A 25,986-nucleotide genomic window follows, 5' to 3' on the forward strand; every position below is an offset into this window, starting at 1 on the left:
CCCTGACCATTAGGTCCAGTTGTGGCCGATTCTGGGGTTGCGGCGCTCATCTCGCTTTATTGGCCGAGGGAGCCGGCGTACAGCTTCCGGGTCACGTGACCAGCAGGACTAAGCCACTTCTGGAGAACCAGAGCAGCGCACGGAAACGCCGTTTACCTTCCCACCAGAGTGGTACCTATTTATCTACTTGCACTTTGACGTGCTTTCGAATAAAATAATGAACAAGTGCAGTATGGGCCCTACAACTGTGAAACTTGGATCTGGATGACCAGGGTTTGAATGCAGAAGGGCCATAACAGAGGGGTTAGTGCACCTGCTTGGCATGTAGAAGGTGCCAGGTTCAGTCTGCAGCATCGCTAGGTTAGCTGGGAGAGACTGCCACCCAGTGTGGACAACGCTGAAGTACCGGTAGGTGAAACTCAGTAGAAGGCAAGTTCCTGTGTTCTTCATTTATTTAGAACCATGAGGACTGCAAACTTAGTTTATTTTCAAGAAGAGGCGCATGGCTTAGAGGTCAAGCACCTGCTTGGCATGCAGAAGGTCCTAGGTCCATTCCCTGACTGCATCTCCAGACCTCCGCTTGAAACCCTGGACAGCTGCTGCCAGTCAGTGTGGACAACACTGACCTCAGACAACACCCCTGATTCAATACAAGGCAAACTAAACCCCCAGCTTAAGCCATGAAGTTCAGTGCAGGTTGCCTCTGGAGCAGTGGCTGTTTTCTCAGCTTGACCCACCTCACAGGGTCGTTGTGAATCTACAAATAGGGGTGGGGAGAAGTCATCCTGAGCTCCTGGGAGTAAATCTGGAGCATAAATGTGGTACCACTTTTGGATCGAAAAATGCAACTATATTATTTATATCATTAAATACAATAATATTATTATATCTAACAATACAGATCACAAATTGTAAGCAGTATCTGGGTTTTTCCACCATAACAAATCCCAGATATATCAACAGTATAGTTTATAAATTACAGATAAGAAGGTACCGTATTTTTCGCTCTATAAGACGCACCAGGCCATAAGACGCACCTAGTTTTTGGAGGAGGAAAACAAGGGAAAAAATATTCTGAATCTCAGAAGTCAGAACAGCAAGAGGGATCGCTGCGCAGCAAAAGCAGCGATCCCTCTTGCTGTTCTGGCTTCTGGGATAGGTGCGCAGCCTGCATTCGCTCCATAAGACGCACACACATTTCCCCTTTTTAGGAGGGAAAAAGTGAGTCTTATAGAGCAAAAAATACGGTAATTAGATATTTAGGATTTGATACCTACCAACAAAATATTTCACAGATTATAAAATGGATAGATATATTTTTGTCTTATAATTTATGAAACGTATTCTTAAAAGAGATCCAAGTCTTCTGTATATAATTTAGAAAATATTTTGTGGACAGATGAATATCAAATCCCAGATATCTATGGATAAAGTATGTTGTTATTGATAAATCCCAGGCATCTATTTTATGAATCTTAGCGATTCCCAGATGCCTATCACCTGTCTGTCTTTTAAATGATTTTTAAATAAACATTGTTGAGAGAGAGATCTGGGATTGGCTGCAACAATATTAGACGGAAGGTGGTATCTGGGAGGGGCTATAATTTGCGAAACCGATACCTGGGATTTGCTATCATTAACATATATTTTTTTGTTAAATCGTTTTTATTAAATCATCCAATTAACATATCAAATCATAATCCAAGAGAAATAATTTGGATGATCATTTGGTCTTTTTTATAGTTTTTTTATATCATTAACCTTTTTTGACCATTTCTAAGGCCCCAACCCCCAGGTACCTGCCGAGCCCGCCGCCCCCTGCCGGCCGCTCCTCTTTCCCTCCCCGAGGCGGGCGGGGGCGCGCGGGGCCGGCCCTCCAGCTGCGCGCATCTGGCGGGGGCGCGCGGGCGCTGCGGCAGGAGCGCTTCTCGGCGGGGCCGGCGAGGAGGATGGCGGCGGCGGCGGCGCCGGGCTACGAGGCGCTGGTGCGGCGCGGCTACGCGAGCCTGGCCGGGGCGCTGCGGAGCTGCTCGGGCTGCGGCTGGGAGCTGGCCGGCCGGACGTGGGCCGAGAGCGCGCGGCTGGCCTGGAGCGAGGCGCTGCTCTGCCTGCTGGGCGCCGTCGGCTGGACCGTCGCCCGCCGAGCCGCCTCCCGACGCCTCTTTCGGGTTCGTGGCTCCCGAGCTGGCCTCGCAGGGGTTAAGCTGGTCCTGGGCTTTGTTTTGGGGGGGGGGACCCGGCTTGGCCCCGTCCTTGACTCGTCTTTTAACGTGGTTTTGCACCGCAGGGGTTAAACCCACCCGTGACTTCTAGCCTTGCTTTGAAGGGGTTAAACTGGCCTAATATTTTGGGCCGGGGGTGGCTTCCCAATGCATTCCAACAGTGAAATCGGTGCCGGCCTCCTTTCTCCTGTCTGGGTGGGGGAATTAACTTTGCATTGCAAATGTTACATTGGCTCTTGGCTTATTGGGGGGGGGGGGCTGGTTTTGCATTGCAAGGGCTGCACTGGTCCTTTCATTTTTTGGCGTGGGGATGATATGGCTTTGTACCGCAAGGGTCAAATTGGCTATTGCACACTGTCTTCTTTTGGTGAGGGGGGAAGAATCTGATTTTGCACTTCAGGGCTGTAAAACTGGTCATTTAAAGCCCCTCTTTTTGAGCAGCGGTGGGGAGTGAGATGGGTTTGCACTGCAGGGAGGGTTAATAACCATCACCTTTGAGGAAGAATCTGGTGCGTGTGGTGGGAGAAATGAAATCCACGGTGGAAATGGGTCAGTGCCTTGCCTCCAGAAAAAGGAGCATCTCATTTGTGCATTGATGGAGTGCATAAAATTGGTCAGATCACTGCATGGAGGGGAACTACGTTTGTACGTGTATGGGGGGGGGCAACCAAGAAATCTATTTTGCTGTGGTGGAATAAAACGGTCTTTGCATTATATCCAGAGAGGCAAGTGAAATGTGCCATTGTAATTTGGGGGGGGGGGTGCAATGAGGGGCAGGTGAAAGTGTCTGGTCCTTTGCATTGCCAAGGGTGGGGAGGAATCAGTCATTGTGTTGTATTCTTGGGGTGACTCCGTTTGGAACAGGGTGGCCTTGAAAATTGCGCTCTCTCTCTCTCTCTGTCAAAACATGTCGTCACATCTTCCTGCCGGGTGCGAAATCTGCATCCTTGACATGGCATTTTTTGCAGCAAAATGTAGCATTGTCTGTGAGGTGGCGCTGGAACGGGGCCTCAAGGTCTTGTGGCCTGAAGCCTGTTGTTGGGTACCCATTGGGGGGCAGGGAGACAGGGATGGAAAATTTGCAGGGAACGAGAAGTCTTATTAGTTGTAGGTTGGCTAGCTTTTTAAAAAGCCCAGTTTTAGGAGCGTGTGTTCAGATTCGAAGATGGTATCTGATGTTAGATCCATCCTCAGAGAAGACTGACCAAAGTGGATGGATGTGACTAACTCAGTGGGACTAGTGGGGGGGGGGCCCTCTGAAATATACACCTCATAAATGTGTGCATCTCTTGGGGGGGACGACAACAAGTGGGGCATATAGGAATTTCTTCTTCTTCTTCCTCTCCTTCAAGCTTTTCATGTTAGAATAATAGAATCATAGAATTGTTGAGTTGGAAGGGACCCCAGGCGTCATCTAGTCCAACCCCCTGCCATGCAGGAATCTCAGCTAAAGTATTCAGGACAGATGGCCGTCCAACCTCTGCTTAAAAACCTCCCAGGAAGGAGAGTCCATCACCTCTCGTGGGAGTCTCTTCCACTGCTGAACGGCTCTTACAGTCATAAAGTTTTCCCGAATGTTTAGTTGGAATCTCCTTTCCTGTAACTTGAAGCCACTGGTTCGAGTCCTACCCTCCAGAGCAGGAGAAAACAAGATTGGCCCATCTTCCATGTGACAGCCCTTGAGATATAGGAAAATGGCTCTCCCATCTCCTCTTTTCCAGGCTAAACATACCCAGCTCCTCATCAGGCTTGGTTTCCAGACCCTTGATCATCTTGGCTGCCCTCCTCTGCACATATTCAGGCATCTCAATATCCTTCTTAAATTGTGGTGCCCAAAATTGGACACATTATTCTGACCAAGGCAGAATAGAGTGGGACTATTCCTTCCCTTGACCTGGACACTAGACGTCTGTTGATGCAGCCTAGAATAGCATTAGCCTTTTTTGCTGCTGCATCACCCTGTGGACTCATCTTAAGCTGCTGATCCACCAAGACTCTTGTTGAAATACTTCTTTTATCCAAATGATATTTTATTAAATGTTCAAAAGTTTAACATATGCACTCTAATATGTAATAATTTTTTCTTTAGTTTTGTCAACTTCCCACCCCATTTCAGTTGTGTTTTTATTTCTCCCCCTCTGCTGTGCCCTATCTTCTATCTCTTACACTATAACAACAATAAAATAATTTCTAATTCCTTCCGTTGCTCGTAGTTCAAATCCTGCTCATGAGTTCATCATACTATAGTATTTCTTTAGGTAATCCGAAATGGCTTTGATTGCGTGTTGATAGCTTTCAAAAGTACTGGATACATTGATAAGATACTCCCTAATGTCATCGTTGGTTTGGATTTTAGAAAGGAACATAGCTCAGTGGGTAGAGCAGGAGACTCTTAATCTGAGAGTCGTGTGTTGGAACCCCATGTTGGGCAAAAGATTCCTGCATTGCAGGGGGTTGGACTAGATGACCCTCAGGATCCCTTCCAAATCTATGATTCTACGATCCCTCATGCTGAGTCAGGCCATCTAGCTCAGTATCTGATTATTAGCTGCAGTGGCGTAGCATGGGGGGGTGCAGGGGGGGCCCGGCCGCACCGGGCGCAACACCTGGGGGTTAGGGTTAGGGGGCGCAAATCCACGGGTTAGGGGGTGCAAATTACTTGCCTTGCCCTGGGTGCTGACAACCCACACTACGCCACTGATTAGCTGCTCTCTGGGGTTGAGGAGATGATGGGGATTGAACCTGGAACCTTCTGCATGCAAAGCAGGTGTCCTAGTTCTGAGTTGCAGCCATTCCCTGTGAGTTACTGTCTTTAGATGCCAAGAGAGGTAAGGATCTAGTCCTCATGGTTCAGCGTAAAGGGCCAGTTTAAACAGGAATGTAGAGAGCTTCCTTACACTTACCAGTTAACCGTTGTGAGAACAGGATACTGGACTAGATTCCCCCACCCTGACCTGATCCAACGGCTGCAGGACCCAGTCTTAGGTTCTTAAGAAGTTCAGAAGAGCCTCCTGGATCAGGCCAGCGACCCACCTGGTCCAGCATCCTGCCAATCAGACACCTGTGGGAATCCTGCAAGCAGAATGTGAGCTCCACAGCGCTCAGCCGTCCTGTGCTTTGCAGTAAAAATTCAGAAGGCATTATCATTCCCAACTGCAGAGGTTGAGCAGATCCTTCATGGGGAGCAGCCAGAAAAAGCCATTCCAGAATGCGGCTGCCAGACTGGTATCCTCACTTTTCACAGCTGTAGGTGGTGCATGCTCTGGTTATCTCCCGCTTGGACTACTGCAATGCGCTCTCCGTGGGGCTACCTTGGAAGGTGACTCAGAAACTGCAGCTCAGAATGAGGCAACTAGACTGGGGACTGGGACCATATAACTGGTCCTAAAGGATCTTCCTTGGCTCCCAGTACGTTTCCGAGCACAAATGAAAGTGTTGGTGCTGACCTTTAAAGGCCTAAATGGCCTCAGGCCAGTATACTTGAAGGAGTGTCTCCACCCCCATTGTCCATCCACTGAGGCTCCAAGGGCCTTCTGGCGGTTCCCTCCCTGCGAGAAGTGAGGTTACAAGGAACCAGGCAGAGGGCCTTCTCGGTGGTGGCACCCGCCCTGTGGAACGCCCTCCCAGCAGATGTCAAGGAAATAAACAACTACTGGTATCTGATGTTTAGAAGACATCTGAAGGCAGGGAATCTTTTTTGTATGTTGGAAGCTGCTCAGAGTGGCTGGGGCAACCCAGTCAGATGGACGGGGTACAAATAATAAAATGATTATTGTTGTTGTTATTCATGAATTAGCTCAATTACCTTTTAAAGCTATCCAAGCTGGTGGCCATTGGTGCCTCCAGTGGCAGTGAGTTCCATAGTTTAAACCATGCAAAGGACTTCCTTTTCTCTTGAGAACCTTCATTGGATGGCCACGAGTTCCGGCATTTTGAGAGAGGGATAAAATGTTACAATGATCAGACGACGGAGGGTGACTCTTAATACCAGTTGCTATGAAACACAAAGGGTTCTTTTTAGTTCCTTATGATGCTTCAGTGGAGCCTCCATGGAGAGAGGCAGTCTAACTTAGAATGGGAAGAGGCTGCTGCTCTCACTGGTCTGCCGTTCTGAGGACAGGAGGCTGGGCCCCCTGGGTCTCATCCTGCACAGCTCTTCTGCTGTCTTTGGGAGTTGTAATTCAGCCACCCATGGAGCGAGCCAGATGTTGGGGAAGAGGAAAACTGCTGCTGGCTGGATTGGGGTTGGCTACTGCTGCGCCCTCTGGATGTTCCTGGACCCCAGCTCCTGCCAGCCCCCACCAGCCAGCATGCCCAGTGGTCAGGGATGGCAACAATAGGCCCTTCCCAGCAGAGACAGTGTGTAGTGGTTAGAGCAGGGTTTCCCAAACCTAGCTCTCCAGCTGTTTTTGGACTACAACTCCCATCACCCCTAGCTAGCAGGACCTGTGGTCAGGGATCATGGGAATTGTAGTCCAAAAACAGCCAGAGACCCAAGTTTGGGAAACTCTGGGTTAGGGTGTCAGACCAGGACCTGGGAGACCAGGGTTCAACCCCACAATCAGCCGTGAAGCTCATTGGGTGCCTCTGCGGGGAGCAGTCCTTGCCTCTTGGCCTAGCCTGCATCTCAGGGGTGTCGTGAGGATAAAATGGGGGGGGGACCATGTACACCGCCCCCCCGGATCCTTGGAGGAAGAAAGAGGGAAGCAACAACTGACAAGCTTGCAGTCAAGGGGAAACATTTTGAAACAACCCTTTGTTTGGGGCTGTGGAATGTTCTCCTGCATGTTTCAAGGATCGGGGTTGAAACATTTTGTTCTTCTTTTTATTGTTAAAAACAGCGGAAGGAAAAGGGTGGGGAGAGAAAAGGCTGGGTGCAGATGCTTAAAAAAAAGAAGTTAGGAAGCCCCAAGGCAGTATGGGGTGAGGAGGAAGCATCTGGCAGCCATTGGCTAAGACTTCTGTGATGTCACAGAAAGCGTGGGATGAGCCCCTGGCTGCCATTGTGCCTGCAGAGGAGTGGAGGTTGTCTATGGGTTGCGGAAGAGTCTGGTGCAAGGGGAGGAGATGGAGGCAAGTTGGTGTGCGTGCGTGCGGGAAACCAAAGTGTGCACAAGTTTTCACACTTATTGTGAAGCATATACAATAGTATTGTGTCACCTACACCTTTGGCTTTACAAAAGGACCTGCAAAGATGTATAGGTGGGCATGTGGACTTGTAACTTTTAAGTTTATTCACCAAGCTGTGAATAGAAACTTGCCTGCTGGGGGCGGGGGGGGGGGGGACTTTATTGCCTCACCATATTTGAGGAAGTCAGGAAAACTGCATTACATGAGACAAATTTGCATTAGGTGAAATGATTTGGCCATTATCTGAATGTCCATTTCTGCAAAGCACAGAGGTAGTTTTAAGTCTTGGCTTTCACCTGCCTGTGGTTGAGATGGGACATAATATTCTACCAGTGGTGATTTTAATCTCCATGGGTGGAATTCAACACTCAGCCTGCTCAGAGTAGACACAGCCTGCTCAGAGTAGACACAGTGAAATTAAGGAATATGCCTGTTAGGTCTGTTAATTTCAATAGCCCTACTCTGAGTAAAAGCCAGTTTTAATCCCACCCCTTGTTTCCAGATGTGCCCCTTTCTCACTTTTAAAAATGGAATCAAGTTTCTAGCTGGCATTGCAGGGCTGAATTTAAAGAACACCAGGTGAGGGCTTTGGGTTGAGGAGTTTGCTCATCTCTGCTTGCCAAAATTCCCTCTTCTTAGCGGTTTTGCTACAATCAAGCAGTTAAGAAGAATAAAATAAATTGGGGAGGACTGCAGAATAGAGATGTCTATACTGAGTAACAATCACAACCTTTAAAAACTCCCTTGATGCAGCTACTAAAGATACAGCAGCTCTGGCTTCTGTTGCCTCCAGTTTCTAATCACCTTCTCCAAATCTCACTGTGCTTGAGGACTAGAAAGTTGCCTCCCATTTTTTTAAAAAACTGCCTCCTAATTTTCCAATAAAAAATAGAGTTGTGATTCTTTGCTCTTCTATGTGGCCTGCGGAGAAAGAGAGGGAGAAACCTTCCATCTTCAAGGCTGCATCTGGGTTTTGTGTCGCCGGGCTCATCAGTTTTGGGGAAGGTCACTTCTGCATGGTACATGCAGTTGCGCTGAGATGACCACACAGCGCTTCCAAACACTGCAGCTTGGCTTCAGCTTCTCCTCTCCTCCAGGGAGGCCGGATGGGAACATAGCAAAGTGAAATGGACTCTCTTCCCATCTCTCAGCAAATTGCTGCCTCTTTCTGAAAGCTGCTCTCTCTCTCACCCCACCCTCCGCTTTAGTTGTTGCCAGGATCAGACCAGACCGTGGTAGTTTCAGCCTCTCTGCGTAGGCTGCAGAGGAAACCACAAGGGGAGAGAAATTGTCAGCACAAGTTGTGGCTTCTTGCAGCCATGACCTATCTCTGTCTCAGCAAATGGGTCTTTGATCTGCTGTGGCTTCCCCTGGGAGGGATTGTGGATCAGGGGGGTTTAAAACACGGGTAGGCAAACTAAGGTCTGGGGGCCGGATGCGGCCCAATCGCCTTCTAAATCCAGCCCGCAGACAGTCTGGGAATCAGCGTGTTTTTACATGAGTAGAATGTGTCCTTTTATTTAAAATGCACCTCTGGGTTATTTGTGGGGCATAGGAATTCGCTCATCCCCCCCTCCCCCAAAATACAGCCTGGCCCCCCACAAGGTCTGAGGGACAGTGGACCGGCCCCCTGCTGAAAAAGTTTGCTGACCCCTGGTTTAGAAGCTGAGGTTGTCTTAAGAAGACCAGGCCAGGCCAGGAATGTCCCCTTCCTTGAAAATCTGGAGTTTAGCTTCCAGTCCGTGTAGGTAATACTGAGTGAGATGGAGCAATGCCCTGATTCAGTCTGAGGCAGCTTCCTATGCTTAAAATAGCTATTTGAAAGGTCCGTGAGGACTAGAACCTTAGCATGACTTTACAGGAAGGCCCATACTGTTGGCATCTGTCTGTCTCAAGAGACAACAGAGTGTGCCTCCAGGGGTGAAGCCAAACCTCTGTGTGAGCAGCACCAAAGCGATCTGCCCTGGGTGCAAGCCCAGTGTGTCTGGAGGTCCTGGGCCGCTCAGATGAGAAGACAACCTTTTCGGCTTCACTGAGGGGGTCCAAAGGAAAGCAGAGCAAGACGATTGGCACCTGCGTGGCTGGAGGAGTTTCCGGAAGGACTGCCTTAGGGATTCCACTCCAGATTTGTGGAGGGAGGAGGAATCCTGAGCCTTTTCTTCTCCCAAGATAAACGTCAGTGGAGGTTGAGGACCACAGTTTTCCTTCTCCTAGGTGGGCTCCCTTCCCAGGCGGACGAGCTCCTGTGGGACTCTAGACAACAGAGGGATATCCTTCCCAACTGTGAGCAGGGCGGGGGCGGGGGAGTGAAGACAAGAGACAACAATGAACCACAACGCTGTTCTCTGCTCCTGCTCAGGCTGCACAGAAAATGCATTTTGGCTCCTGAAATTCATTCTGATTGTGCAGATAACATAGATTCTACAGGATGGGGTATCAGTGGGTGAAATTATTCCAGATCCATGGATCTCCAGGCAAGCACCACCAGACGGTGGAGATGTCAGGTGCCATGCTGGAGCCCAAGCATCTTCACTTGGTCTCAAGTGGTTGAAACACTGGTTGAAAGAGACCACAAGGGTCATCTAGTCCAACCCCCCACAATGCAGGAATACTTTTGCCCAACACAGAACTCGAACCCGCGACCCTGAGATTAAGAGTCTCATGCTCAACCGATGCAGCTATCTTATGTTCTGGCAGTGATCTGATCTGTCGCAGGCAATGGAAAAAGAACCTGATCGGAGTGTCGTTGTGGCGGGCAAAGGTGTGATAAGGACCAGGGAGTGTAAAGTTAATCTGGGTTGCATTTTACACCGCAGTGTTGTGTGTTACCATCTGCCCTGCTTAGGCAGCCACTCCTGTTAAAATGTCTTCTGCTCCAGCCAGGCAGCAGGAAATGCCTTCGTGCATTCATGTCTCTCACTTGACTCTTCCAGGGTGACAGCCCTTGTCTGTGGAGCAGGAGGGTAGCAATATTTAAAACAGCTCTGTTTAATTCAGCAAAGTACAAAGAACTTAGGTTTAAAAGTAATCAGGCTTCAATAGCTTGTGAGAATCAAGGGTCTGTGTGCTTTTCTTTTCCCTGACACCAAAAAAGACGTAAATGTGTGTGTTCCTGCATCTGTGGGGGGGAAACCATTTTTAAAGCGTAAAAGCAGCATTTGGCCAAGATTGTGGTGGATTTGCAGAAAGATGTGGTTAATTACCTAATCTAGATTTGCTTATCATGACTAACATACAGTAAGAAGGGAGATGGCTGTCTTGCAGCAGGTTATGTATTTTTAGCTTCCGCCTTCTCCAGCTGCCTCTTAAACTGAATCAAAAATTTATTGTGTTATATATAGAATCATAGAACTGCAGAGTTGGAAGGGACCCTGGGGGTCATCTAGTCCAACTCCCTGTGATGCAGAAATAGGCAGCTGTCCCTTACGGGGATCAAATCGGCGACCTTGGCATTATCAGCTGTAACCAAACTGAACTAGCCAGGCATCGCTATATACTTCTATCATTGTTATGTTAGTCACTGTGCGTGCGTGTGTGTACATGTATTCCTCATTATTTTAATGCATTGAACACTGAAAAATAAATCACACTTTCCCCTATACATTTTAAAATTAAATCAGCGTCTTCAGGTAATCTTTGCTGCAACCCTGTGAGACAGACGAGTATGATTTATGCCCATACTGCAGATGGGGAAGACTGAGGCCCAAAGTGGGCTTGCTTCCAGATCTAGGGCTGCCTAGCAAGTTCACCTGCAGAGACAGCAACCCACCCCTTCCTATTTTATAGGGCTCCGTTGGTGTACCCAGGTGCTTTTTACGGATTTTCATAATCCTGGTCTTTGCCCCAAGGAAAAAACAGTCTAGAGAGTGAGGAGAACAGGGGAGATCCCAAGGATCATCTAGCCCAACCCCCTGCAATTCAGGAAATAAAGGGGGAACAAGGTGTCATTTAAGGAGGCAAGGTCTGTGGGAGTTTGTGTTGAGGTCGGGAGATGTTTAGGGGTGAAGTGAAATGAAGGGTGTGTGTGTCAGGAAATCTGGGCAGGTGGGTTCATATGAAGCCTTTTATAAGAAAAAACCTTGGGTTGGGCTGGGGCTCCCCTGCCTCACAGGGTTGTTGTGGAACTAAAACAGGAACATGTTGGGGGTGTCATCCTTGAGCCCCTTGGGGAGGAAAGGTAAGATATAGAAATGCACTCACGGCTGCTACTGATTATAAAAAGGTGACGTTTCTAGACCTCAAGAACTTAGGGGGCACCAGAACAGAAGCTCAAAGAGAGGGGAGGGAGACCTCTGAAAACTGAGGGTGGAGGGGAGAGAGAAAAACAGAATTTGTCACAGGCAGATGGCTGTTTCCTCAGAATTGTTTCATATATTCCCATCCTTAATTGCAAAAAATAACCTCCCAAGACTGGGCTTTCTCCTGCCCCTGGGGAGAGAGCTGCACTCTAGCCTCAGGCATCAATAATTTCTCCTCCTCCTGCTCCTCGCTCTCATTTTTTAAAATAAGTATAGGGTAGGATACATGAATGACAGCAGTCTGGTCCCCTGGCTGCCAGCCAGCTGCTGTTGCCAGGGCAACCAGCACAGGAAGACCTCTGTTGCTAGGGGCAACCGGGGACCGCACTTGGAAGAGGATGCCTTGGATGGTGGTGTCTGTCTCTTGCGTAAGAAGGCAGGCTTTGCAGACGCAGGTCAGGCAGAGAACTTGCTCTGGGAGGGTTCACCACCACAGCCCCACGTACTGACACTGGGCTGCCTTCTGGCTCACCTACATCCAAAATGAGCCAAAGCATTTGGTCTTTCTTTTTTTAAAGGGCCTGGCTGGACATCCAGCGTTTGGAGAGAAAGATAAGGGGGGGGGGGAGAGAATAACATCAATTAATTTCTCTCTCGCACAATTTGATGGAAGAAGCCCTGCCTTCCCCCAAAGCAAAACTTGCTTAACCTTAGGGCAAAATGTGTTTAACTGGGTTGCATCTAGTAATAGTCCTACTCAGAGCAGGCCCATTGAAATTAAAGGGTGTGTCGGCAGCAAGAACATCGCTGGCACAAAAATGGAAGCAAGAAGAATTACCGACGAAAGAAGAATGGTGGATGAAATTGATGGACTCTGCAGAACTGGATAAATTAACAGGAAGGATTCGAAACCTGTGGGACCAGAGATTCTTAGAAGACTGGAGTAAATATACAAACTTTTTGAAAAGGAATAGTAATGAAAAGATTACGCTAGTAGGACTGCAAGAAGTTCTGTATGGAGGACTATTTGAAATATTGCAAGAAGGACTATGAGGAGAATTATTCGTTAAAGATAATTAAGAGTAATAGAAAAATTAAGAAATGCAGAATAAATGATAAAGAACAGAAAATCATTAGAGGACAGAAGTCTAAAATATTGTATAAGATAAGAAGTTATCTTATATATATATTGTATAAGATAAGAAGATAATTATCAGAAATGATATGTTAAAAAACTAATAAAAATGTGTATATATAAAAAAATGAAATTAAAGGGTGTGTCAAACTTGGATCCAGTCATTTCAATGGGTTGTTCTCTAAGTGGAATTTCATAGAATCATAGAATTGTAGAGTTGGAAGGGACCCCCAGGGTCATCTAGTCCAACCCCCTGCAATGCAGGAATCCCAGCTAAAGCATCCCTGACAGACAGATGGACACCCAGCCTCTGCTGGAAAACCTCCAAGGAAGGAGAGACCAACCTCTGAGGAGACCCTAACCTGGCAGGAAGCCCCATTGATTCCTTTGGGGCCTTTGCATCTGAGGAGCCTGGGCAAAACGTGCCATTTCTAAGTGGATTGGTGTCATGGAGGGTCTTGTGGCCCCTTGAAAGATTTACCAGATTCATGATGAGGAGTCCATCAAGATTGGGGCTTCGGCTAGATGTTTTTTTGGGATCCCTTCCAACTCTGCAATTCTATTATTCTTTCTGGAAGGCTCCACAGTCTGGAGAAGGAAGCCAATCGTTTACAACAAAATAGTATAATAAAAAAGGGAGACGGTTTTTTTATTATTACTAATCAGACTTTTGTGTATGAAAAATAGCGGGAGGGGTGGGTTGTATTTGTGGATTGCTGATTTGAAGTCCATGCTTATTTCAGACATCATGATATATTAATATATTGTGATGTTAGCTGGTGATATGTTGTGATATTGAAAACCAGATATTGCCCAGCTTTAGCCCTGACTCTTCTGGCCTTCGGCTTCTTCTGGGTGCCTGCGAGCGCATCTCCTGCTTTGTCTCCCCTTCCTGGGCATCTTTGCAGGGCAGGAACCCTGCCAGGGGCTCGTGCAACACAAGGGAGCCGGAAAAGCAGAGGGAAATTTGAGGAGGTGGAAACTGGAAAGAAAAAAAAACCTGACCGTGAAACAGAGGCCACAACCTCAGCAGCTTTTGAGACGGGCTCCCTGCTTGGGAATGCTATATTAAGATCTCAGCTGCTGGGGTGATCAGGTCACAGCCGGAGCCACAACAAGCCCTGCTGTGGCAAAATCAGGGATCGGAGGAACAGCTTACATGCTCCCCCTCCCACTGCCCAAAAAATAAATCAAACTGACCTGTGGCTCCCCAAATGTTGCTGGGCTACAATTTGCCCTGTCCATTGGGCATGCTGGTTGCATTTGGAGCCTCAACAACATTTGGCAGGATTTAGGTTCCCCTGTCTCTGATCTGAGAAGAGGCCTTCCCCGTATCTCTGGAGGGAATCTCTTATCTCTTTGAAAGAGAGGCCTTCATTCTTCCATAGCCTCCAACATTAATTTTCTCCAGTGAAAATAGGGACGTCCTGGGGAAAAGCAGAACATTCCGGGATCAAATCAGAGGCTGGGACGCCTTCTGTAAATTGCGGGTTCCCAGGGCCAGATTTAGGTTTGATGAGGCCCTAAGATACTGAAGGTAATGGGGCCCTTTATATGTCCAGCTGTCCTTTGTCAACAACAAATTGTCGCTATTTTTTGTGTTGAATATATGCTATATGGTAATTTATAGACCTAATAGGTATCTAACGAGTGATATTTTAGGGAGCAGGCTGGCCCATGACTTACATCATAGGAGCCTACACAACACAAAACGCTGTTGCTGTATGTAGGTTTTATTTGTTTTTTATCTTATACTGTATTGTAGAAATGTACACCCAGTTTTTTCCTTTAAGTTTTTTTGGGCCCCCCAAGATAGTGGGGCCCTAAGCTATACAGTAGCTTGTTTAGCTTATACATAAATCCGGCAATGTGGGTTCCCCATCATCTCTCTAGTGATATCTGCTAGCAACTAGAGGGACGCAGGTGGCGCTGTGGTCTAAACCACTGAGCCCCTTAAGGTTGGCAGTTTAAATCCATGCAATGGGGTGAGCTCCCATTGTCCCAGCTTCTGCCAACCTAGCAGTTTGAAAGCACACCAGTGCAAGTAGATAAATACTTCCCGCTGCGGCGTGAAGGTAAACGGCGGTTCTGTGCACTTTGGTTTCCGTCAGGGTGTCCCGTTGTGCCAGAAGCGGTTTAGTCCTGCTGGCCACATGACCCGGAAAGCTGCAGATGAACACCGACTCCTTCGGTCCAAATGTGGAGATGAGCGCCTCACCCCATAGTGGAATTTGACTGGACCTAACTGCCTGGGGTCCTTTACCTTTACCGATACCTGGAGCGATAAGAGTGCCTCATCTCTGATGCAAAAAAAGAGGCATTTCCATCTCTCAGGAGGGAAGGCCTTTTCTAAACAGACTCATTCCTCCACCTCTTAGTTTCAGTAGGGAATGGGAAGGTTTTAAGTAGGGGTTGGGTGGCCATCTCTTGTGGATGCATTTGTTGAGATTCTTGCACTGCAGAAGGGTTGGCTGCAGCCCTGGACGCAGAATTGACCTGCGCCTCCATGGACATCTATGAGTCCAAAATGACCCCCAGGCTGCGCACCTGATGCTTCAGGGGCACAGTTACCCCATTCAGGACCAGGGAGTCCCACCCCCCTGTCCCCTAGAAGCAGCACTTCTGTCTTGTCAGGATTCCACCTCACTCCATTAACGGCCTATCCTTTCTTCTCTCTGCCAGCCCTTTGCTGAGTGGTGCCAGCTGCCCCCCAAGGATGCTGCCAAGATGCCCGAGAGTGCCTGGAAGCTGGCCTTCTACACCCTCTCCTGGTCGTACGGCGCCTACCTGCTCTTCTTCGCTGGATACCCCTTTTTCCACGACCCTCCTTCCGTCTTTTATGGTACGGTAAGCAGCGCAGGTCAAGTCAAGATTTGGGCAGGGGCTTCCCTCTTGCAAAACCTTTTCCCATTAGAACAGGGTAGCTCAGGCCCTGCAAACCTCGGAGGGAGAAAGGTTGTTTTCTGCTGCTCCAGAGAAGCGGACACGGAGCAATGGATCCAAAGTACAAGAAAGAAGATTCCGCCTAAACATTAGGAAGAACTTCCTGACAGTAAGAGCTGTTTGACAGTGGAATTTGTTGCCAAGGAGTGTGGTGGAGTCTCCTTCTTTGGAGGTCTTTAAGCAGAGGCTTGACAACCATATGTCAGGAGTGCTCTGATGGTGTTTCCTGCTTGGCAGGGGGTTGGACTCAATGGCCCTTGTGGTCTCTTCCAACTCTAGGATTCTATGATTCTATGAAACCTCTCTGTCCAACCCTTGAGACTCTTGCCAGGCCACCCCCTCACCTCACTCCCCCCCCTGGGTGTTTTCGCCAGACTGGACGTAGAATCATAGTATTGGAGAGTTGGAAGGGACCCTGAGGACCATCTAGTCCAACCCCCTGCAATGCAGAAATAGGCAGCTATCCTCTACGGAGATTCAGGTTGCCACCTTTGTCCTGGCAAAATACAGGACAGGGCGGGGTGGTTGGGCATTTTTTTTTTAATCTGGTGCTGAAGTGACTTCAGAGCAATCCATTACAATCTACTGCTTACCCGCCAACATTAATTTTCTCCGATGAAAATAGGAATATCCTATTATCCAGATCCTCCAACATTTTCCCGATGAAAATGGGGACGTCCTGAGGAAAAGTGGGACATTTCGGGATCAAATCAGAAACTGGGGTGGCTTCTGTGAACCTGGGACTGTCCCTGGAAAATAGGGGCACGGGGAGGGTCTGCTATTGCAGCCACACAGGATGGCCCCTCCAGAATTTGACAAGGACGTTTGTGAATCTTGTCTGTGCTTGGCTACCCAGAGCTTAAAAACGTGACCTTTCACTTGCCTTTCAAAGATGCATTGGGAGAGGATCCCTAATTTGGCAGAGAGAGAGAGAGAAGACCTGGAATAGAGGGCAAAACTGTATCAATACAGGACATAGCATTTTAGATTGAAATACGTGGCACTCCTGTATTATACAGGACAGCTGCCAGTTGAACCTGCATGTCTCCTTCAACTCCAGTGATGCCTCTCGGCTTCCCTGGATGGACGTTGCTGAGTCTCTCGCTCCGTGTGTGAAGAAACTTGGCAAAAGTTTCATTTGTTGCCCCGCCTGCTTTTGGCAGCAGGAACTGTGCCACTAAGCTATCACCCCTCCCCTAAAATTAAGACAGGGTGCTAGTCCTCAAGGTTATGAATGAAGAGCTGATGTCATGGGAACAAAGGAAGCTCTTCCTTCCTTCAGCCCATGACTGTCCACACTGGCTGGCAGCAGCAGCAGCAGCAGCAGCAGCAGCAGCAGCAGCAGCAGCTTCTCTGGGGTTTCCTTCCCCTACACAGAGATACCATCGAGGCTTAAACCTGGAACCTTCTGCACACAACACTCTGGTCCTTGAAAGAAAATAAACGAGGGCCTCTTTTTTTTTGCTAGATCATATTTATTGATTTTCCAAATTTTAACAACTCAAAGCAAATTTAATACAATTTTTCCAAAAACTGGCCTCCCACATTCTGTCCTCAATGTGCCCATAATTTCTTTTTGTTGCTGCATTATTTTCCGAGTTATTTCTGAGTCACCTTCCATTCTCTAGAATTAATCTTATATTACAATTTTTTTGTTGCTTTTAACTTTTTTCCCCTGAACCATCAGCTGTCCACTTGCCAATTCCTGCACGTACAATATTTTAACATTTCCAATATCTACAAGTGAGGCTGCTCATCAAATTGTCAATCCACAATAGTTCAACAATTATTATTTCTAAAATAAACTTCCCTTCCTTCCTTCTGCATGTATGAAAACCTAATAGTTCACTTTCACTAGATGTTTTCCCTTACTTAACTGCCCAATGAGCCTCTTTTTTCCCTTTGTCTTTTGCAAAATAGATAATGCAGGTGACTGCATTTCTGCAGCTGCAAAATCACAGGTGTCTCTGGGGATAGGATAGGACCCAAAAGTGAATTAATCTGAATTCATTTTTTTGCAGCAATGCCCCCTTGTGGTCACAGCCTGGAATGTCCATTCAGGATGCCCACTAGCTAGCACGCTTTGTTTTTTCTTTGTTGGTATGACTGCAGGATTCTGGGGCATCTGGGGTTCCTGATGGGGTGAGAGTGGATCTGGGGTGTGTGGCAACTCTGTCCCTTGAATTGTTTTGGCTCCCAGCAGGCTGACCAAGGGGAAGGCTCTCTTCTGCCCTGGTCAGACCCCACCTGGAGTCCTGTGTCCAGCTCTGGGCGCCACAATTTAAGAAGGATGTTGACAAGATGGAATATGTGCAGAGGAGGGCGAAGGAGATGTTCAGGGGTCTGGAAACCAAGCCTGATGAGGAATGGTTGAAGGAGCTGGGTATGTTTAGCCAGGTGAAGAGGAAACTGAGGGGAGAGAGGAGAGCCATCTTCCAATATCTGAAGAGCTGCCACATGGAAGATAGAGCAAGCTTGTTTTCTCCTGCTCTGGAGGGTAGGACTCGAACCCATGGTTTCCAGTTACAAGAAAGGAGATTCTGACAGCAAAAACAGGAAAAACTTTCTGACAGTAAGAGCTGTTCAACAGTGGAACGATCTCCCTCAGGAGATTGTGGCCTCTCCTTCCTTGGAGGTTTTTAAGCAGAGGTTGGATGGCCATCTGTCAAGGATGCTTTAGCTGAGATTCCTGCATTCCAGGGGGGTGGACTGGATGGCCCTCGGGGTCCCTCCCACCTCTGCAATTCTTTGATTGTATTATTCTTGCCCCTTGGTCCTGCTTTGCAAGCTTCCCACAGCCCTTGGCCCAGCTGGTAGGGGGCTGTAGATGTGAGATCAAATTCTCCATGGCAGCTAGAATAATAATTGATTCTTGCACTGCGGGGGGGGGGGGGCTAGATGACCCTTGGGGGTCCCTTCTATGATTCACTGACTTTGCTTTCTCCCTTCTCCTTTGCGGCTTCCCAGGCTGGAAGAGGGGCATGGAGGTCCCGCCAGACATTGCCATGGCCTACCTGATGCAAGGCAGCTTCTACGGCCACTCCATCTATGCCACGTTCTACATGGACGCTTGGCGCAGGGACTCGATCGTCATGCTCGTCCACCACGTGGTGGCCCTCATGCTCATTACCTTCTCTTACATGTTCAGGTGCGTCTCCCTCCGCACACGCTCCCTCCTTCCCTCCCTCCTTGTTTCCTGCCTGGCTACACCTCCGCTTGGTGGCAGAGCGCACTCTGTGCATGCACCAAGTCCTGGGTTCCCAACCAGACTAAGGTCCCTCTAGTTCAGCATTGCCTGCACTGACTCCAGGGTTCCAGGCTTGGGGGTCGCACCCAGCCCTACCTGCAGATGCCGTTGGAGATTGAAGCTTGGGTCCTCTGTGCTTAGAGCATGTTTAAGGCCACCAAACTCTGGTCCTTCCCCGCAGGGTCAAGTACGATTCTAGTCCTCAGTGTTTGAAATTAGCCAGGCTCCAAGCACATTTTGCCCCTGGCATCTCACCCCTTGCGACCAAGTGGAGTTGCCTGGGGGCCAGGATGGGGAGGTGCATGCCTGGAGAGCCTCGGATCTGGGCTGTTTTCACACACTAATACCCCATTCGGTATAATTCTATCCATTATATTTTATCTGCGCTATCAGAAAGAATCTCAGGAACCAAAATGCTTTCTTTGTGCAGCCTGAGCAGGAGCAGTCAGCGTAAAGAAAAAGAGGTTGGAATGGGCTAATAGTTATGTGGAAAAGGGACTTTTCTTCTTTAAGTTCTCAAAGCTCTTATCTTAGCTCAAGGTTGTCCTCTGAACTAGGCGGATGTTTAACTGAGACTCATTTGCAGTCAGTCCATCATTTGGAAAATAAGACTTGCTCCACAATGTCCACTAGGCATTCCATTTTGGCGACTGTAACCTTGGCTTAAGGAGCCATTTGGTCCCTGGCTTATACACCTGAGTTTTCCACACTGGTCCTCATCGCCTGAAATAGGAGCATAGGGTGCCGCATTGCACTAGTACAGACTACTTATAGGAATACCAAGCCCAGTAGAGGCTCTGTGGGGTCTTGGGCAGAGAAGGGCCTTTCCCACCAGCTTGTTTTTTAAAAAATTATTGTTGGCACCCGTCCATCTCGAGAGACAATGGAGTGCACCTCTGGTGCTGAAGTGAAACCGCTGTGGCTGCAGAAAACCGCCTGAGGTGCTGCTCCAAAGTGACTGGGCAGCGTGTCTGGAGGTCCTGGTCTGCCCAGACAACAAGACCCCCCTCTTGGCCTCGCTGACGGGGCGGCCTTTAAAGATTTTCAGAGACTTTGAGACTAAAGATTTCATTTTGAACTTGCTATGGTTTGAAGGAATTCTATAAAGATTGTCTGGTCATTGTGTTGCCTCGACATTGTTGAGGTCCCGAGGGAAGCAGAGCAAGGCGCTTGGCACCAGCTTCTTCCATGTTCCAGATTCAAAAGTAGATTACTCACCAGAAAAAGGTGAGGTTCATTCTAGACACCACCGGCTACTTGGAGAGTCTCCAGGTGATTATTTGGAAATCAGCTGGTGCCAGCTTCAGTGTTGACTGGAGATGTAATATTTCCTCCGCAAAGCACTGTGGAGACTGAGGATGCTGCCACACCACATAATTTATGGCGGGACGTTCAGTGCGCTGGTTGCAGGGGTGGGACTAGATGACCCTTGGTTACCTTTCAACTCTACGATTCTATGATTCTTGTTTTGGGCGGCACTGTGGCTTTTGCAGACGTCTCGGGCAGAAATTCTCTGTGCAGTATATGCACTTAAACTCTACATGCCGTTAATCGAACCCAGGTGTGCGTCAAGGGTTGTGCTGTGGCTCACCTGTGCTTGTATCCTCTCCTCCTGGCAACGTTGCCTTCAGGTACCACAATGTGGGAATCCTCGTCCTCTTCCTTCACGACATCAGCGACGTTCAACTGGAGTTCACAAAGCTCAACGTCTACTTCAAATATCGGGGCGGGGTCTACCATCGTCTGAATGATTTGATCTCGAACGCCGGTTGCGTCTCCTTCAGCGTAAGCTGGTGAGTTTGGCTGCCCTCAAACTCCGCACATGTGCAGCCCATTCTGAGGGAGGGCGGTTCTGCAAACTCCACCCCACACCCTCAAAAAGAAAACCCAGCAGGAAGGCATATTACAAATTGTTGTTCGGTTGTGGCTAAAATAAATCACTGTGGTGCTGCAATCCCAGTATTTTGCTGTTCAGATAGACTGCTCTTGTGTGAAAAGTTTTCCAAAATTGTAAATCGCTTTGAGGTTATTATTATCTTTTACAATCAAACCATATATAGATTTTATTAAGTGAACGAACATAAAGATTCTAGTCCTCCTAGACCAGGTCCCTTGTCCCCGCAGGTTCTGGTTCCGCTTGTACTGGTTCCCTCTCAAAGTGCTCTACGCCACCTGCCACACCAGCCTCCAGACTGTCCCGGACATTCCCTTCTACTTCTTTTTCAATGCTTTGCTCTTCGTCCTGACTCTGATGAACATCTACTGGTTTCTGGTGAGTAGCGAGCCTCACCGTCGCCTTGTCCTGCAGGAATGCAGGAGTTGGGAACCTCCAGCTGACAGGCCTCACCAGCCTCACTTCTGTAGGAAAGGATTTAGATACTAGGAGAGGATATATTGTTTAGTTATTACCTTTCCTTGCTCACGTGAGTGAAGTCAGCAGAGGACTGTCCTTGCAGGATAAACTTGGAAGCTAAGGCAAGGTTGGTTTAACCGTCTAGAAACAATAGTCCAGGATGCTTTGTTCGTCTTCCCAATCCTTCAACAAATGAAGATTGGCTTTTGAAAATGATGGAGTACGTGCAACTGGCAAAATTAACAGCAAAGCAAAGATTAGAGATCAAAATGATGAAAAATGCCTTGTGAGATGACCAGGACTTGAAATATGAGTGACAGCACAAATTATAAAGATAAATACGTAAAAATGTGTGTATTGAATAGTATAGGCAAAATATGCAGCATTTAAGGGTAAATATGAAAACCATGGAAATGGAAGTCAACAGATAAAGTAATTTATGGATTATATTAAAATATGTAAAGATTTCTTTTATGTGAAAAATTAATAAATAAGATTTTTTATTTAAAAAATCCAGGATGCTTTAAGACAGACTGGATTTTGCCTGGTATTGCCGTTTTCCTCCCCCTTAGAAAGAACAGCCACACACATTGCTTTGTGAAAAAGTAAAAGTTGGCTTTACTTACATAGTAAATGTGGGGTGCCCTCCCCAGAGGTTCGCCTGGAGCCATCATTACATGTCTTTAGGCGCCAGGCAAAAACATTCCTCTTTACCCAGGCCAAGGCTATTCAATAATCTATTGCCTGTGAAAGTGTGGGGGAAGAGGACTGTTATCATAATGGCTATTTTATTATGTTTTTATCATGGGAGTGCAGGCCAGCTTAGGCCCATGTCACCCTGGCTGGGATGAACCAGGTTCTCAGGAAAGTGGGGGGCTGGGTAATGTAGTGCAAAGCATCGTGGGGAGCAGGGAATGGGGTTCTTAATTTCAGGATCATGAGTTTGAGCCCCATGTTGGGCAAAAGATTCCTGGATTGCAAGGGGATGGGCTAGATGACCCTTGGGGTTCCCTTCCAACTCTACATTTCTATGATTGCCCCCTCTCCCTTCCTCTTTGCAGTACATCATCCTCTTCGTAGTGAAGGTCTTGCTGGGGCAAGTTCGGGAAGTGAACGACGTCCGGGAATATGATGTTGACGCAGCCTGCAAGAAGAGAGACCGGGAGTTTCACACCCCCAGCTGCTGGAAGGAAGGGTTAGTGTGCCAGGGAGGGAGGAAGAAAATCAAATTTGCACCAACATTCACTTCGCCTGGCTTCCCTGCTTCCGTCAGTGGACAGCCACGCTCTTCTGGAAACCCTGCGAGTGGAGTGCAAAAGCACCCACCCTCTCCAAGATGTTTAGCTGCCCCCCCGGCAACAGCCCCCCCCCCCCAGTATTCAGGAATAGTTTGCTCCTGGGTGTGGAGTTCTTTTGATACAACTATCCTCCACAAGAATTGTCTTGTTGGATGAAACCCTTCGCCGTGGGCATCATTCTGTTAGTTTGAAGCCCAGAAGCGGAGCATGTAAACCACTCTGAGGTAGACTGTGTCTGAACGTGGATGTTCCATTCAGCTCTTTGGCATTGAAAGGAGTGGGGTGTTTTTTCCAGGGGGAGGCAGGGCCAGGCCAGGGGAGTGTGGCGACCCACTATTAAGGGTTTAACAAATGCATATTTTTTATCTGAATTTTAGTTTCAGCTATTCCCAGTTGGGTTTTTGGAGTGTAAGCTTCGCAAAGTGGTTTGTAATTTTAGCACGCTGAGTAAATTGCAGCCACGGGATTATAAAGCTCAGTGTTGTCACATAAATTTAAAACACACAAAAGCTGTACTAAAGCCTCTGGAAGGTTGCTATACGGAAGCATAGGTGTGTGTCCTTACATTAGTCTTACTCAGAGTAGTCCTATTGAAATGAATGGGCAGAAAAGGGCCCTTTCCCTCAAGGGGGTGGATTGGCTCCCCTATGAGGCAAGGTTGCAGTGTTTAGGGCTTTTTCGATTCGAGAAAAGGTGAATAAGAAGTAGCTTGATATTAAAAAATGATGCATGGCATAGAGAAAGACCTTTTTCCCTAAAGCTGCAGCTTGGGAGTATCTAATGAAGCTGAAGGCTGGGAGATTCAGCACCTAGTTAAACTATGGAACTCCTTGCCACAGGAGGCAGTATGACCACCAACCTGGCTGGCTTCAAAAGAGGATTGGATGAACTCACAGAGGAATGGCCACTAGCCAATAGGGTGATGCTCAGAGGGAGAAATCTTTCTGCATCCCAGATGCTGTTGTGGGAAAGGGCTCTGGGGTTCCAATCCTGCTTGCCCATTTCCCACAACAGGCGTCTGGCTGGCTGCTGGAGCAGAGGGGCCCCCTTGGCCTGATCCGGCAGGCTAGTCTTCCCTTCTTTTGACAGGGCTGACTTAGGCCCATTAATTCCAGGGGGTTCAGCTCTGTGTCAACGATTCTCTTGCTCTCTCTTCCACAGGAAACATTTAAAGAACGGACTCGTGAAAGACAAGCGGTTGTAGACGGCACCCGCTGGATCTCTGCTGGCAAGGACCCCCAGCTTGTTTGGCAACCCAGAGAAGAGCCCGCCCCCACCCCTCCATCTTGATACCTAGAGCTGTGGGGTGGGGAGGGGGAAAGAGTCTGCAGGAAACTCACTGGCGGTTGCATTGTTTTTTAAAAAAACTCTTGCATTTGGCCAGAGTTGGCGCTGACAGTAAGGACGCCCACGGAGTGGATTGAAAAGGGGCCTTTTTCACAAACCTGGGGTGGATGCGGCATGCCCAGCGGAGAGACCCACCAAGGGAGCAGCAAAAGTCCCCCCTCCGCCATCGCCCCCTTGTAAAGACCAGCTATGCCCTGCGCAGCCTTCTTTGGGGTGGCCCCCGAGAGGATGCAACAGCTTTCCCCACCCTCCTCGTTCTCCAGAGCCCTGACTGGTTAAGCGAAGCGAGTGGCCGATCAGATTGAGGGGGCGAGGAATCACACATGTGAATGGGTTGACAGGAGGGGTGGTGGTGTTCACCTGGGGACGGCTATCCCACAATGCTCTGCGGCACTTTATTCCTTGCCTTGCAAGCACGCACACCCCGCCTTTTTAAAATATATATTTTACTGGGTATCGTTAGAAGCAGGGGGAAAGGGTGTTTGGACCTGTCTCAGGGGGTGTGTGCTTTTTTCCATTAGTTTCTGAAAACAGACTTTTAAAATATTCTGTTTGTAAGGGCAGAGGACGGGTGGGGGGAGATGATGGTGAAATCGGCTGCCTGTTTTTATATCTAAAATGTTTGTGATGAAAAAACAGGGCGCCAGGAATGCGGGGAGACAGAGGGGCTGTGTGGAGCCTTTGCCTTCAGAGTCTGTCTGTCTGCAAGGACTGTACCACAGCGCCCACCAGGAAAAAGGAGTCTCTGTGAGCTAGGTGCTGCACCCAATGAGCAGAGGCAGCTGGGCAGCTTCTTTTCCTGCCAGGGCGTCTGGGTGCCATTCAGACAGCCCAAAACTATTGGCGTCTGTCTTTCTATCCAGATGGATGGAGGTGACTCCCGTTTTGCATTCTCTCTCCTGCGAGGGAATACCTTGAAGCAGCAGCACCAGCATGGGCCTCCAATGAAGTTTGGGTATATAGAATGCAGTCTCTGGTGGCAGATCTATTATCTTTACCCTATCCAGCCTCCCAGGATCTCACGGCACCACAAGGGTTGCAGGTGAACAGAGGTTTGAACGTGCTTCTGCCAGTCCCAGGGCCCTAATACAGCGCCAATTGATGTTTGTGGCTCAGTTGGGCGCCCCAGAGCTGGCTTTGGGGCAGCGCCCATCCATGTCACGCTATTAACCCCTCCCCAACCCTTAACCCCAGGGAAAAGCAGAGGAAGGTGGTAAGAATCCTTTGGGGGCAGACAGCCCGAGTGGCAAGTGCAGGGCTGGCAGGGGACGGAATCACAGAGCTGGGACCACAAATGGCCATCTAGTCCAACCCCCTGCAATGCAGGAACCTGAGATTGAGAGTCTTCTGCTCTGCCAACAGCTGCCCCAGAGTCGGAAAGAGTTTCACATCTCAATGAGATCTCCCAGGAAAGGGTTGAGCTTAGAGCAGCTGCCTCACATGTGGAGGGTCCCCGGTTCAGCATCTCCGTGAAAGGACACCCCGGGTCTGGAAGCCTGGAGAGCTGCTGCCAACTTGTGTAGGCATTACTGAACTCCGCTGACCCATTGATGCAACAGAAGGCAGCTTATTGGCTTCCTATTTCAGCCAGCTCTATATTCCATGAGGACCAGAATGACCTTAAACTGAATGACCACAGCTCAGCGGTAGATCGTTTGCTTTGCATTCAGTAGGGCCGGGGGTTCAGTCCCCGGCATTGCCAGTTTGGGTTGGGAGAGACCCCCCAGGCCTGAACCCCAGGCCTGAAACCTGGGGGAGCTGCACACAGTCTTGATCTCGTTTTATCCAAAGGTCTGACGCTGTATAGGGCAGCTCCTGGTGCTCCTCATATTCTGCTCATCCTGCGTTAGCAACAGTAGATGTGGACGCAAACAAGTGCTTGCTAAGGTGGAAGAAGACACAGGAGGGAGAGGAATTTGTAATGCAGATGGGGACATTTGTAACCGAAAGCACCCCTGGATCCAGAAGTTGCGTTTTCAGGGTGTTCACACACTACATCCCAGAAGTGTACAATCTTTGAACTTCTGTCTGTGGACATGTGGACATTTATCCACATGTATTGTTCAACAGAAA

The 25,986-nt window shown here is 48.5% G+C and overlaps 1 protein-coding gene across 1 annotated transcript; it reads left to right on the top strand.

Annotated features, from left to right (window-relative positions):
- Positions 1–1,949: 1,949 nt before the first annotated feature.
- CERS1 (ceramide synthase 1) lies at positions 1,950–24,424 on the top strand (the record flags this gene model as incomplete). Its single annotated transcript, XM_081895793.1, has 7 exons — positions 1,950–2,168; positions 15,408–15,567; positions 18,636–18,816; positions 20,547–20,708; positions 21,040–21,187; positions 22,330–22,463; positions 23,728–24,424. 7 exons carry the CDS (start codon positions 1,950–1,952, stop codon positions 23,768–23,770), a joined length of 1,047 nt encoding a protein of 348 aa, XP_081751919.1. The 3' UTR covers positions 23,771–24,424.
- Between the last annotated feature and the right edge of the window lie 1,562 nt (positions 24,425–25,986).

This window comes from Podarcis melisellensis, assembly GCF_964234715.1.
Source record: "Podarcis melisellensis genome assembly, chromosome: 18".
Lineage (NCBI taxonomy): Eukaryota > Metazoa > Chordata > Lepidosauria > Squamata > Lacertidae > Podarcis > Podarcis melisellensis.